At 51.3% G+C, this 13,100-nt stretch overlaps 1 protein-coding gene and 1 long non-coding RNA gene across 2 annotated transcripts; one reads left to right on the top strand and one right to left on the bottom strand.

The window, feature by feature from the left end:
• Positions 1-4,156: 4,156 nt before the first annotated feature.
• On the bottom strand, positions 4,157-12,703 carry ASB16 (ankyrin repeat and SOCS box containing 16). The gene is made up of 5 exons (XM_086687475.1): positions 11,922-12,703; positions 9,911-10,178; positions 7,185-7,677; positions 6,687-6,800; positions 4,157-6,236 (listed from the first exon to the last, which is right to left on the bottom strand). The coding sequence occupies exons 1-5, from the start codon at positions 12,220-12,222 to the stop codon at positions 6,051-6,053; spliced, it is 1,362 nt and encodes a 453-aa protein (XP_086543601.1). The 5' UTR covers positions 12,223-12,703; the 3' UTR covers positions 4,157-6,050.
• LOC147574388 (uncharacterized) lies at positions 11,885-13,100 on the top strand. Its single transcript, XR_015244191.1, has 2 exons — positions 11,885-12,073; positions 12,807-13,100. It is a non-coding gene; the product is annotated as an uncharacterized LOC147574388 (long non-coding RNA).

Here is a 13,100-nt window from a genome sequence, read left to right as displayed (position 1 = left end):
GTGTACCATGAAGCGTCTCCTATGTCACTGAATATTTTTATAGCATCATAGCATAGCTTTAAATAGCTGTTCAACAGTATTATCTTCCATGTTGCACCGTAATCTTTTTTAATGTTTATTTGTTTTTGAGAGAGAGAGAGAGAGAGAGCATGAGCGGGGGAGGGCAGAGAGAGACAGAGACAGAGAATCCGAAGCAGGCTCCAGGCTCCGAGCTGTCAGCACAGAGACCAACGCAGGGCTTGCATCCACCAGCCGTGAGATCATGACCTGGGCCAAAGTTGGACGCTTAACCGAGTCTCAATAAAAATTTTTGTGTGTCTTTGATGACAGATTTTTGTACACATCCATGATTTTTTCCCTAGGATAAATTCCTAAAAATGGAATTGCTGGATCGAAGGGTGTTCACATTATCAAGGTTTTTGATACATGCCCTCTAGCAGGTTGTACCTATTTCCATTTCTATAGCAACGTGAGTGGCACCCGCTACTGTTTCCTTCCCCCAAAACAGGGTGGAGGCTAGAGAGAATGGGGATTAATGGGGGGAGGTGCTGGGAATCCTGATACAAGATCCTACAAGGAGGAAAGAGCAGAGGGAAAGGGGGAAGTGAAAATCAAGGCTATCTGAGAAGGGAATACTTGACTGAGCAGTGACCTCTGAAGCCCAGGAGGGCGGAGCCAGTGGCCAGGGCTGCCCTGCAGAGGAGGCTGGAAATCCGGCTTTTTGACTGCCCCAGCTATCTGACTAATCCATCTGGGGACTAGGCACAAACACTCTCGTGTTTCGTAAGCTGCGTGGACCGACTTCTGCCAGGACGCTTATCATACTGTATTGTCGTTTTTAATTTTTTTGTTTTACCAAATTCCTTAAAGGGAGGAGCTGTGGTTTTCGTGTCCTATTTATTTATTTATTTATTTATTTATTTATTTATTTATTTATTTATTTTTACTCCACTATGCCCCCGATCGATTCCGGTGCCTGCCTACAGGAGTTACTTGGTCAAGATATATTCAATGAATGATGGTTGGATTCGGAGAAGCTGGAGGGAAGAGGTGGGGAATTTGAGAGAGTTCTCTTCTCTGCTGGCCAAAGGTGAAGTGCTAAGACGGCCGTGGCAGGGAAGAAAATGGATGGAACAGAAGAGGAAGAAGGATTGGCTAGGGGTGAGGTAGACTTGGAATGCTCAGCTGCTGGGATGAAGGGTTGATAAAAGTGGAGGTTGGGCATAATGTATAGAATTGTAGAATCACTATGTTGTATACGCGAAACTAATGTAACGTTGTATGTCAACCATACTTCAAGAATACAAAAAAATTTTTTAAAGTTTATTTATATTTGAGAGAGAGAGAGAGAGAGAGAGCAAGCAGGGGAGGGGCAGAGAAAGAGGGAAAGAGAGAGAATCTCGAGTAGGCTCTGTGCTCCTTGTGCAGAGCCCTGAGAGCCCAACATGGATGCTTAACCGACTGAGCCACCCAGGCGCCCCCAGAAGTAGACATTTTTTATGTTTATTTATTTTTGAGAGGGGAGGGGAGAGAACAAGTAGGGGAGGGGCAGAGAGAGAAGGGAACAGAAGATCTGAAGCAGGCTCTGCGCTGACAGTAGAGCCCGATGCGGGGCTCGAACTCTCAAACAACGAGATCATGACCTGAGCTGAAGTCAGACGCTTAACCCACCGAGCCACCTAGGTGCCCCTAAACATTTTTTTAAAGAGAAAAAAGAGGGGCGCCTGGGTGGCTCAGTCGGTTAAGTATCCGACTTCGGCTCAGGTCATGATCTTACGGTTCGTGAGTTCAAGCCCCGCGTCGGGCTCTGTGCTGACCGCTCAGAGCCTGGAGCCTGTTTCAGATTCTGTGTCTCCCTCTCTCGCTCTGACCCTCCCCTGTTCATGTTCTGTCTCTCTCTGTCTCAAAAATAAATAAACATTAAAAAAAATTTTTTTTTAAAGAGAAAAAAGAAACCGGGGAGGTTGAGTCTAGCAAAGGATGCATTTTATGAATGTGGCGAGAAAAGGACAAGAAACAGTTAAGAGTGTTTTGAAAGGGGCTTTCCGGGGCACCTGGATTGGAATGTGTACAGTAAGTCTGTTTTACTAAAAGTGTTCCTTCCCCAAGCACTCTGTGTCATTCATCCATGTTTGCCAATCTGATAGAGAGAGGCGTGTCTGTTCCTTTGATTTCCTTCATTGGCTTACTAGAGAGTTTTCCATTTTTCGTATTTCTTCAATCACCTTGTAAATTGATTGTTTAGGCCTTTTGTGTTTTCTTCCCTTAAAAAACTTTTAATTTCACAAGAATCCATGGGTACCTGTTTCTAAAAAATTCAAATATGAAAAAAAAAAAAACTTAAAAAAAAAAACCCCACATAGTGGCAGGGTACCTGGCTGGCTCAGTCATACAGCATGAGACTCTTGATCTCAGGGTTGTGAGTTCAAGCCCCACACTAGGCGTGGAGCCTACTTCAACAACAACAACAACAACAAACACATGGTGGGATTGAAATTTTTTTTTAAAATTTAAAATATGGACCATATATTTTTTCTTTCTTTTTTAATGTTTATTTTTGAGAGAGAGAGAGAGAGAGAATAGAAGAGAATAGAATAGAGATAATGAATAGAAGTCCATGTCTGGACTTCTAACCCATAGGAACCATAAGATAATAAATGTGTGTTGTTGTTGTTGTTGTTGTTGTTTAATGTTTATTTTTGAGACAGAGAGAGAGACAGAGCATGAGTGGGGAAGGGTCAGAGAGAGAGGGAGACACAGAATCCGAAGCAGGCTCCAGGCTCTGAGCTGTCAGCACAGAGCCCGATGTGGGGCCCGAACCCACAAACCACGAGATCATGACCTGAGCGGAAGTGGGACGCTTAACCGACTGAGCCACCCAGGCGCCCCTTAAATACAGACCGTGAAATGCCCCACTGTCACAGTCCTTCTCCCCTCCCAGAGGAGAATTTTTGGGCACCTGCCTCTGGGCCTTTCTCTCTTCATCTGCGATCGTGGGGTCTGGTTTTGTTTGTTTGCTGGACGTATCGCATTCCGACCTATTTTTTTCCCTTCAACAACGGCCTTGAAAATCTTTCCAAGGTAATACCTTGTGCTGGTCACGTGGAAGCCCTCCCCAGTTCTTTCCTGCTGGAGAGACTACCCTTTGTAAGGGCCGCGTTGTACACCAGAGTATGGATTTATTCACTATTTCCCGCTTCGTTGTGTCCTCCTTGCAGGCAGTGCTGGGGCGAACGTTCCCATGTGTGCCAGCCTTTTGTGTAACTGGGGAGCAGTGCTTAAGGGTGCCGCTAAATCGCCCACCAAAAAGGCAATTTCCCTTCCCACCAACAGGATGAGCAAAAAGTTCCATCTTCCTGGGCACTGTGTGTTATCAGTCTTTACCAATTAATTCCCTCAACCTGGTGGGCGAATAATATCTTCTTATTGTTTCAGTTTGCATTTTCCTGATTGCTGGTGAGGTTGAGCATCGCCATTCATGGATTTGACAGATATTGGAGGGTCCACTCTCCGCAAAGCCCTGCACAGGCACCCAGTCACCAGTGGTGAATAAACCAGATACTGTTCCTGGGGCGCCCGGGGGCTCAGTCAGTTAATCGTCCAACTTTGGCTCAGGTCATGATCTTGAAGTTTGTGGGTTCGGGCCTCACGTCGGGCTCTGTGCTGACAGCTCAGAGCTTTGGATACTGTCTGTCTGTCTCTCTCTGCCCTTCCTCCGCTCTCTCTCTCAAAAATAAACATTAAAAACAAACAAAAAACCCAGATACTGTTCCTATCCTCACAGATGAAGGAAGTGAAATCTTTTAGTTGCAGATTTTCCCCCCAATATTTTATCTTTTTTTAAAAAGTTTATTTATTTTGGGGGGGGGGGCAGAGAGAGAGGAAGAGAGAGACTCCCAAGCAGGCTCCACGCTACCAGTGGGGGCTCGAACACATGAACTGTGAGATCACGACCTGAGCCGAAATCAAGAGTCAGACGCTCAACTGATTGAGCCACCCAGGCACCCCCAATATTTTGTCGTTTACTTGTGCTTATGATCTGGTGGTTTTATAACCAAATAAAAAAAATTTTTTTTCTGTATCCAATCTATTAATCTTTTATGCTTTCACCCTGGAAGATCTTCTCCTACCCCAAAATAACATACATAATCTCATGTCTCTTTGGGGGTTTTATTAAGTGGGTATTTTGTCACGGCTGTAAATAGAACAGAAGAGGCAGAGCTCACTGGGGTCTGCCTACTGTTAAGGGGTGGACCCCTCAGCATCCTCCCCTGAGAGCGAGGCTCCCAGCTTGGGCCCAGGACTAGAGAGGATTTCCCTCTCTTCTCTTTGGGTCTGCGAAATTAAAGCAAAACTTTCTTCCAGAAAGGAGAGGCTGCCTCTCTGCATGCCAAGGTACAAAACCGTCCTCGTGTTGGGGGAAGGGAAGATCCTCAGATGCAACTCTCCCCGGAGGAGAGTGGGCCGGGCGACAGCGGCAGGAGGCGGCCCCCAGGACTCCTGACCCATCTCTACCGTGTGACTCCAGGTAGTAATGGCAGGGGACAGCCCAGGTCCCTCAGCAAAAGGACTCTCCTGCGGTGGGTACGACAGGCTCAGGGTCTGGCAGGGGCCTTCTGTTTGTTCTTATACCCTTTTTCCTATCAGAAGAGTAACAGGTGCTCCGTGCAGAAAACTTGGGAACCACGGAAGAGCACAAAGGTGGGGTGAAAGAAATGGAGTGAGGGGGACCTCAGCCACATTTTTTTTTTAAATTTTTTAATGTTTACTTTTGAGAGACAGAGTGTGAGCGGGGAAGGGGCAGAGAGAGAAGGAGACAGAATCTGCAGCAGGCTCCAGGCTCCGCGCTGCCAGCACAGAGGCCGATGTGGGGCTCGAACCCTCGAACCCTTGAGCCATGAGATCATGACCTGAGCCGAAGTCGGACGCTCAACCGACTGAGCCACCCAGGCGCCCCGTATCTCAGCCACATTTCAATCTCACACATCCACGCTTTGATTCTGGGCACAAGTCATTTATTTGCATTCATAAAAACTGCTTTGGCTCAAAAGGTTCCTCTTAAAGATGAATGATGGTACTTTAGACTCTGGGGCCGGAGGAGGAAGTGAGAAGGGGGACAGCTGGTGGCTTGTCCTCCTGTCACAGGCCCTTAGAGACCACAAGTGTAGTGACCATTGTTTAAGACACCATGCATCACTGCACAGGGAGCACAGGGGTCACGACCGTAAACAGGTCCCAGGCATCACGCATTTATTCCTTCCTCAACAACCATTTGCTGAAATGCCTGTTCCAGGAATGCAGTCCTGGTCTCAGCCAAGCCGATGCAGACACAGGCTCTTATTTTTAAAAGTGCAATCCAAAGAGGGCTCTGAGGAGATCGTGCTATTGGGCTGATAGCGCTATTTTGTCCTCAGCTTCGACCAGGCCAAAAAAATGCGGGAAGGGTACACCAGGCAGAGGGAACAGCGCATACAGGTGCCTGGAAGCGAAGCAGCGTGGCTCTTATCCAGCAACCAGCTGCTAAGTTTGCTAAGGCTGGGTCACAGGAACCTCAGAGGGAGAAGGTGGGGGGGGTGGGTCAGAGGACCAGAGAGCTTGGTGGAGGCAGCAGTGGAAGATGTATCAATCTTACTGAATTTGGATTTTAGCCTGCAGGTAGTGAGGAGCCGCTGAAGGGCATGATCAGAGTTGTGATTCCCAAAGGGAGTTCCGGCATCCTTGCCGGGCATGGGTCTCAAGACCAGGCAGCGAGGTCTTCCCGTCAAGCAACAAAGGCAGTTCGGGCAGAGGCAGTGCAGGTACAGGCAGAGTCTGTGACTCTTGACGAGGCCAGACAAGGACACGGGTGGCAGGGGATGGGGGGAACAACAAGGATCCCCCCTCCTGGCCTGGGGGCCAGGTGGATGGGGGGGCATCCACGTAAGCAAAGGAGATGGAGGTGGGTGAAGGCGGAGTGTGCAGACCTTCCCATCGGACAGCGGAAGCCCGGGTGGGGTTGGAGGTCAGCAAGCAGCTCGGGAAGCCGCGGGAGGGATGAGCTGGCGTGGGACTCACTGGATACGCCCCTCAGCACGCAGCATCAGGTAGTCCCTGAGGACGGGGGGCAGTGGGAGGCTGGCGATGGCCTGGCGGCAGCGGCCACCCAACTGGGCCCGCACAGCCAGCCGGGCCAGGTGCTGCAACCGCCTGGGCTGGTTCACCATGCACAGGGCCGAGGTGTAGAAGGCTTCATGCTCCTAGGCCAGGAGTGGAATCGGATCAGATGGCCCAGTACCATTGACTCTGACCTCTCAGGATGACCTAGAGCTGGGGGCCCCGGGGGCATTTGCAACATGCACCCCCCCCCCGCCCCAGGTGTTTGGTGCATCTTGAAAGACTCAGATTCAGAGCCCAGAGGCTCGGCAGGGGTCATGGGAGATGGGACCGCGCTGTAGGGCAGGGTCTCAGCCATGACTGTACCCACGCCCAACTCCAAAGATGCCAACACAGCCCGCTGATAAATGCCCGTGCTGGCACAAGTGACAGAGGCAGAAGAGGTGTGTGGGATTAGAGGTTGTTCTGAGGTGCCAGGGGGAGGGGGGCCCTGGGAAGCCCATCCCGGATGGATAAGGCCTGGGGCTCATCCTTCCTCTCCATCTCCCCCAGAGCCCAGGAAGGAGCTGTGCCCCTGAGGTGGACATGCTTACCTGCCACAGCTCTGGGAGCACTGCCTCCACCCAGGTATCACAGGATGGGACATAAGGGTAGGCATTAAGCAGGACTTCCAGGGCCCGAGGGAAGTTGGCACAGTGTTTCAGCATCTAGGAATCAAAAGAGGGTCTTAGGGTCACCATGGCTCTCCCAGCCAAGGGCAGACCCAAGCCCAGCCGAAGCCGAAGCCCCATTCACACCCAAATTTGGGAGGCTAAAGTCTGAGTCTCTCCCCACTCTTTCCCATGCCTCGGTTTACCCCACCTTCAAGTGGGCTGCAACCTGTTGGCCCCAACCAGTCTCCTTGGGAACTCTCTTCTCCTTAGACACGCTCCCCTATAACCCTCAGTGGTCCTTTCCAAGGTGGGGACAGACGACCACAGAGCCGGGCTCTCAGTCTCTCGGTCCCCCTCTTCCCGGGGGGGGGGGGGGGAATTCCAGCCGTGAGCTCCCCACCCAACCCGGGCCTCCTTGCACAGGCCCTCCCTGCACACCTCAGGGCGCACAGGCTCGGCCCCGTAGTCAAGCAGCGCTGAGAAAAGGACCTCGGGCTCCCAGTTGGGGGCGTCCTGGACGGCCTGCAGCGCACAGTCCATGGGCGTGTGGCCCGCCCCGTTGGGCACTCCAGCGCAGGCCCCGTGGCGCAGCAGCAGCTCGGCCAGGCCCCCGCAGCCATTGGCACAGGCGTTGTGCAGTGGCGTGTGGCGCTTGCGCCCGGCAGCGCGGGCATCTGCCCCGGCCTCCAGGAGCCGGCGCGCTGCCGCCTGGTGACGTCGGCAGCTGCTTGGGCCCTCGGCCCCCGCGCACGCCGCGTTCAGGGCCGTCTCGCCCTGGCTGGTGCGCAGGTGCACGTTGGCGCCGTGCTCCAGGTAGAGGGCCACGTGCTCCTCCAGGCCGCGAGCCGCCGCCACGTGCAGGGGTGTCATCTCGCTGTCCTGCGCCGCCAAGTTCACAGTCGCGCCCGCTTCCAGCAGCAGCTTGGCGCACCTGGGGGCAAGGCGCAAGGCCCAGAGGCCAATGCTGAGGGACCAAGGCCTGGCCTGCGGTCATCCCCTTCCCCCTTGCTTCCCATCCCGCTAGCCTAGAGGCTGGAAGCGAGCGTGGTGTGCACCATCAGACTCACAGAAGCCCCAGGACAGACGGCAGAGCTTCAAGGCCTATCGATGTCACCAGGAACATCTCCAGGTTTCAGATAAAACCTCAGCCAAGAAAGGGCTCAGCACGGCCAAGGACCCGCAGCAAGTTAGAGGCAGCGTCAGAATTAGTACTCATTGCTTCAGACAGTTCCTCCCAGAATCTATTTCCTCAGTAAATTCTAATCATGGGCTAATTTTTGTTTCTGAAACCTGACTCCCCAAGCGGATTGGGACCCCGCCCACCGCCCCGCCCCAGGGCCTGGTTCTGATCCCCTCGCCAGTGGTCTCCTAACATTTTGATAGCACAAAATGTTTTGAAAACCCACTACTGTGTCCTTGATGAACGTTACGCATAGAAAATTAGAGTATGAGACGGAAAGAAAAAGAAATAGAAGTCCTAATATTTTCTTCATGCCTCCAACCTGGAAGACCACCCTTCTGGACCAGTGATATCCACTCAAGCAGAGGAAGGCACCTGAAGACCCACCCACTCTCCTTTCCCCTAGAGAAAACAACAAAACCCAGATTTGAGGGAGCACGTGTTTCACGGTCTTCCAGTCCCTGGAAAAATTATAGGCCAGAACACTGTTGAGGCAAACATACATCATTAACCACCACGGGGTAAAACAAACACGAAACAAACTCCATTAATGATGCAATTAAACTAACAGTAATTTATAATTAAAAAGCCAGAATGGGAGCCACTGGAAGCCCAGGAGCAGATTCCGGCATCCCCAGCAAAACCCTGATGACCAGGTGTCAGTGTCCCTCCCCCAAATGGCCAGTATTCCAGCCCCCCCCCCCCTCAGTTCACAGATGCAGGAGGCTCCATGCTCCGTGGCCAAGAATGGAGTAGCAGCCCAGTCATCCATAAATTTTCTTTCCTCGGTCAGTTCTAATCATGGGCTAATTTTTGTCTCTAAATACTACACTTAAATAACACTTAAGTGTCATGATCTCGTGGTTGGGGCGTTGGAGCCCCACGTCGGGTTCTGTGCTGACAGCTCGGAGCCTGGAGCCTGCTTTGGATTCTGGGTCTCCCTCTCTCTCTGCCCCTCCTGCGCTCGCGCTCTGTCTCTCAAAAAAAAAAAAAAAATGAATAAAGATTAAAAAAAAATTTTAATGAAAAATAAATAAATAACACTGGAGAGCTCACTCAGGAGGGTTTCAGTAAGTTTCACTTAAAAGGATAAAGTCGGTTGGAAAGTGCACCATGTGCTCATAAGAATTCAAGAAAGGGATGGAAACTTAGAATCACTTGGGTCCATTGCTGATCTGGATCCAGCTGGGGAGAGGTCCCCAGCATGTGGGCTGTGGAGTGTCTCCCAGAAGCCCTTGACTCCCTACCACTGCCAGCCCTGGCTGGGGACCTGATTTGGAAAAGTACGAATACTGTCATGTAGGGGGGGGCCAAAACCCTGTTAATCTTTTTTTTTTAAGTTTTTTTGTTTTTTTTTTAGTATAGTTGACACACAATGTTACATTAATTTCAAGTGTACAACTTAGTGATTTGACAAGTTTATACATTATTCTATGTTCACAAGTGTAGCTACCGTCTGTCCTGTTACATCGCTATAACGATGTTCCTTATGCTGTGCCTTTTATTCCCCTGCCTTATCCATTCCGTAACTGGAGACCTGTATCTCCCCCTCCCCTTCACTCATTTGGCACAACCCTCGACCCCTGGAAAAACTTGTCGATCTTAAAATTTGGGAGGAGGAGGTGTGTGTGTGGCCGGGGCTTGTACTAAGGTTGGGAAACACTGGGCTACATCTTTCTTGATGCCTGCCTTAAAACAGGTAGGAATTTGGCTACAGAGAATGCATAGAGGCTAAGAGACTGTGGTTGGGATAGGTTTTCCAAAAAAAACAACAAGGCTTCTGCCCCCAGGGCTTAGCTCACATGACGGACAAGTTACTAAAACTTTTTGAGCCTCAGTTTTCTCACCCATAGGATGACACCTGTCTCCCAGGTTGTTGTGAGGACATGTGTATGTGAGGTGTTTCCCCTTCTTCCGGCCATGTGAGCTGGACACACACACACACACACACACACACACACACACCCCTCCCCTGGGCACCTACTGCAAGGACTCAGGGGCTGTGCAGAGGTGCAAGGGGGTCGTGCCCTCCTCGGACAACACGTTGGCCTTGGCACCGAAGGTCAGCAGCAGCTGCACACAGTCAGACTGGGCCCGGGCACAGGCCTCATGCAAGGCTGCCCGGCCTCCGACCCGGGCGTCCAGCTCAGCTCCCTGCCGGATCAGGTGGCGGGCACAGTCAGTGTAGCCTCGGGCAGCAGCGATGGTGAGGGGTGCCGTCTGCTTCGTCTTAGGCGTCAGCACCCAGAACCCTGGGGAGAGGAGGCAGTGTTGGGGGCAGGGTATGTGATATCCACAGGGCAGGTTGTGGCATGCAATTGACCCTGGCCTTCCCTCTGCACCCTTGGCTGAGCACGAACGCTGTGCAGGGCTGTACCTATGGAGAGGGGCTCACTCAATATAAATTGGGACAGCCTTTTATTTTATTTTACTTAAGTTTTTAAATTTTTATTTGAGAGAGAGAGAGAGAGCACACACACGAGAGTGGGGGAAGGGGGCAGAGAGAAAGAGAGAGAGAGACAGAGACAGAGAGAATCCCAAGCAGGCTCTATGCTCAGTGTGGAACCTGACTCGAGGCTTGATCCTAAGTGAGATCATGACCTGAGCTGAAATCAAGAGTCAGACATGCTCAACCGACTGAGCCAACCAGGCACCCCCAAGGGCTTAGGACGCAGATGCCTAATATCCAACTGTAAGTTGTTTGCATTACGGTGAAGGAGATTCCTGGGTTTGCCAAATTTGGGGTAAAGCATGCTTTGTTTTTTATTAGGATTGAAATTAAGGCCGAGTTCCATTTGGGGATAGATATGCTTCAGGATGAGACCAGGATACCCTGGGTCGGGTCACATTTCTAACAGTTAAGGCCAAGCAGGAGTCTGACGCTGGCAGTGACTGTGAGAACATAAGCTCTCCGAGGATTTTGAGCCCCCAGATCCATGTGTGGCATTTGAGGCAATCTCTGTCGGTCTTAAGAGCAGGGCGATCTCAGTTGAGGTATTTGGTTTACACAGACAAACCCACGGGTCAGAATAGCACCTAAGGAAACTCTCTGGCAAGTACACAAAGATGTTCATCATATTGCTATTTAAAATAATTTTCTAAAAAAGGAACCCTATCTACCCAGTCTATTTGGGGGCTGGTTATATAAATCATGGCACACTCATACAATATAATTTATGCATCTATTTAAAATATTATGTGGAGGCGCCTGGCTGGCTCAGTTAGTGAAGTGCGTGACTCTTGATCTTGGGGTTGTGAGTTTGAGCCCCACATAGGGTGTACAGATCACTTAAAAATAAAATCTTACTTATTTAAAAAATCTTAAAGCGTTTATTCATTTTAGAGAGAGAGAGAGAGTGAGTGGGTGCATGTGCGCGCGTGCACAGGGATGGGGGTGCAGAGAGAGGGGGAGATGGAGAATCCCAAGCAGGCTCAGCACTGTCAGCACAAAGCCAGACACGGGGCTCAAACTCACAAACCATGAGATCATGACCTGAGCAGAAATCCTTAAAAATAAAATTTTAGGCGTGCCCGGGTGGCTCAGTCGGTTAAGCGTCCAACTCCTGCTTTCGGCTCAGGTCATGATCCCACGTTTGTGAGATTGAACCCTGTGTCACCTGCTCTCTGCCCCTCCCCTGCTTGCGATCATGTTTATATGACTCTCTCTCTCAAAATAAAAAAACTTAAAAAAAAAAAACCCTTAAATATGTGTGTGTGTGTGTGTGTGTGTGTGTGTATGTATTCAGAGAAAAAATTGCATTAGAATAACTGTTCCCATGTAATTGATATGTTAATATAACTTTAACTCTGAAAAGACATACAAAACGCTAATTACGCTTCATCTCTGCTTAGGAGGGAGCTAGAATGGGCTGTAGGAAGGAATGGTCAAGGCTGTGGTCGGGAGGGAGGCAGCAGGGCCAAGGCTGTCCTCTTCCCCACCCCCACCCCCACCCCCTTACCCTCCCTCATCTTCTGCCCCACTGAGTGCTCCCTACCCTGTTCAGCTGACCAGGCCAGCTGGTTGCTCACAGTCTCCACAATCATGTTGGCAGCGTCTTCATCTTGGAACAGGGCTTGGACCTGTGGCAGGTCACCGGAGAACAGAGCATTGTGCACGGCCGGGTCTCGGCAGCAGCGGCGTGGCCTGGTGAGTCGGGCACGGGTGCTGGGGGGGCACCTTTGGCTTCGGCACTGCTGGGCCGCAGCCCGCCGCCGGTCCTCCCACTCCAGCCACTCCCGCTGCAGGCGGAGCGCGCGCAGCGCGGAGGAGGTGAAGGGGAAGGTCTCTTCTGCCATGCGGAGGGGCCCAGGGGTCTGGGCAGTGGCAGCTGGGCACAGCCCGGTTCCCTCCGCCGACTGCCTCCCTCGCTCTGAGCAGCCACCCTGCCCCTCACTCGTGACCCAGCAAGAAGAGCAGCTGAGGCTATAAATAGGTCCTTCGCTGGTTTAGTAAACACCGCTTGCCCAGAGTCGTGATCCTGGTGCAGAGAAGGTGTTGGGCCAACGCCTGCCCCGGCTGACAGCCTCCCAATGGGGCAGTGGCCCTCAGCTGAGGCCATCCGGGACGGAACTTCATGGTCAGCATCCCCTACTTCTCTGGAGAGAGCATCTTGGGTTGGCAAGGGCCGAGGGGAGTGAAACAGTCAATCTGGGAGACGGGCAGGACAGGGAGGAAGAGCCTGAGTGCCCCCGCCTCTCAGATGTTGGCTGGAGGGCGGAGCCCAGCCCAGGAGATACCGGCAGGTGGAGACAGGATGCAGCCAGGTCTTCCAGCGTCTGCCGTGGTAGGGATAACTCTGCACACATATGCACAGGGCTTTGCAAGTAATTACATTACCTTTACGTTCATCTTCTTCTTTTTGATGTTTATTTATTTTGAGAGGGAATGTGCAAGCAGGGAGGAGCAGAGAGAGAGAGAGAGAGAGAGAGAGAGAGAGAATCTCAAGCAGGTGCCTCGCTGTCAGCACAGAGCCTGATTCAGAGCTCAAACCCACGAACCATGAAGTCATGACCTGAACCGAAATTAAGAGATGGATGTTTAGCCAACTGAGCCACCCAGGCACCCCAATTTTTACACCCATCTTCACTCCAAGGGCCATACTTCCTGGCTCATGGAGGTAAAAAGCTTGGTTTTGACAATAAATTATACAATCAAGCCACTGATCACACTTGAA

Source organism: Puma concolor, chromosome E1 (genome assembly GCF_028749965.1).
Source record: "Puma concolor isolate L17-30 chromosome E1, mPumCon1.1.hap2, whole genome shotgun sequence".
NCBI lineage: Eukaryota > Metazoa > Chordata > Mammalia > Carnivora > Felidae > Puma > Puma concolor.
Note: the sequence above shows the minus strand (reverse complement) of the source record. Positions and strands in the feature narration are given on the sequence as shown.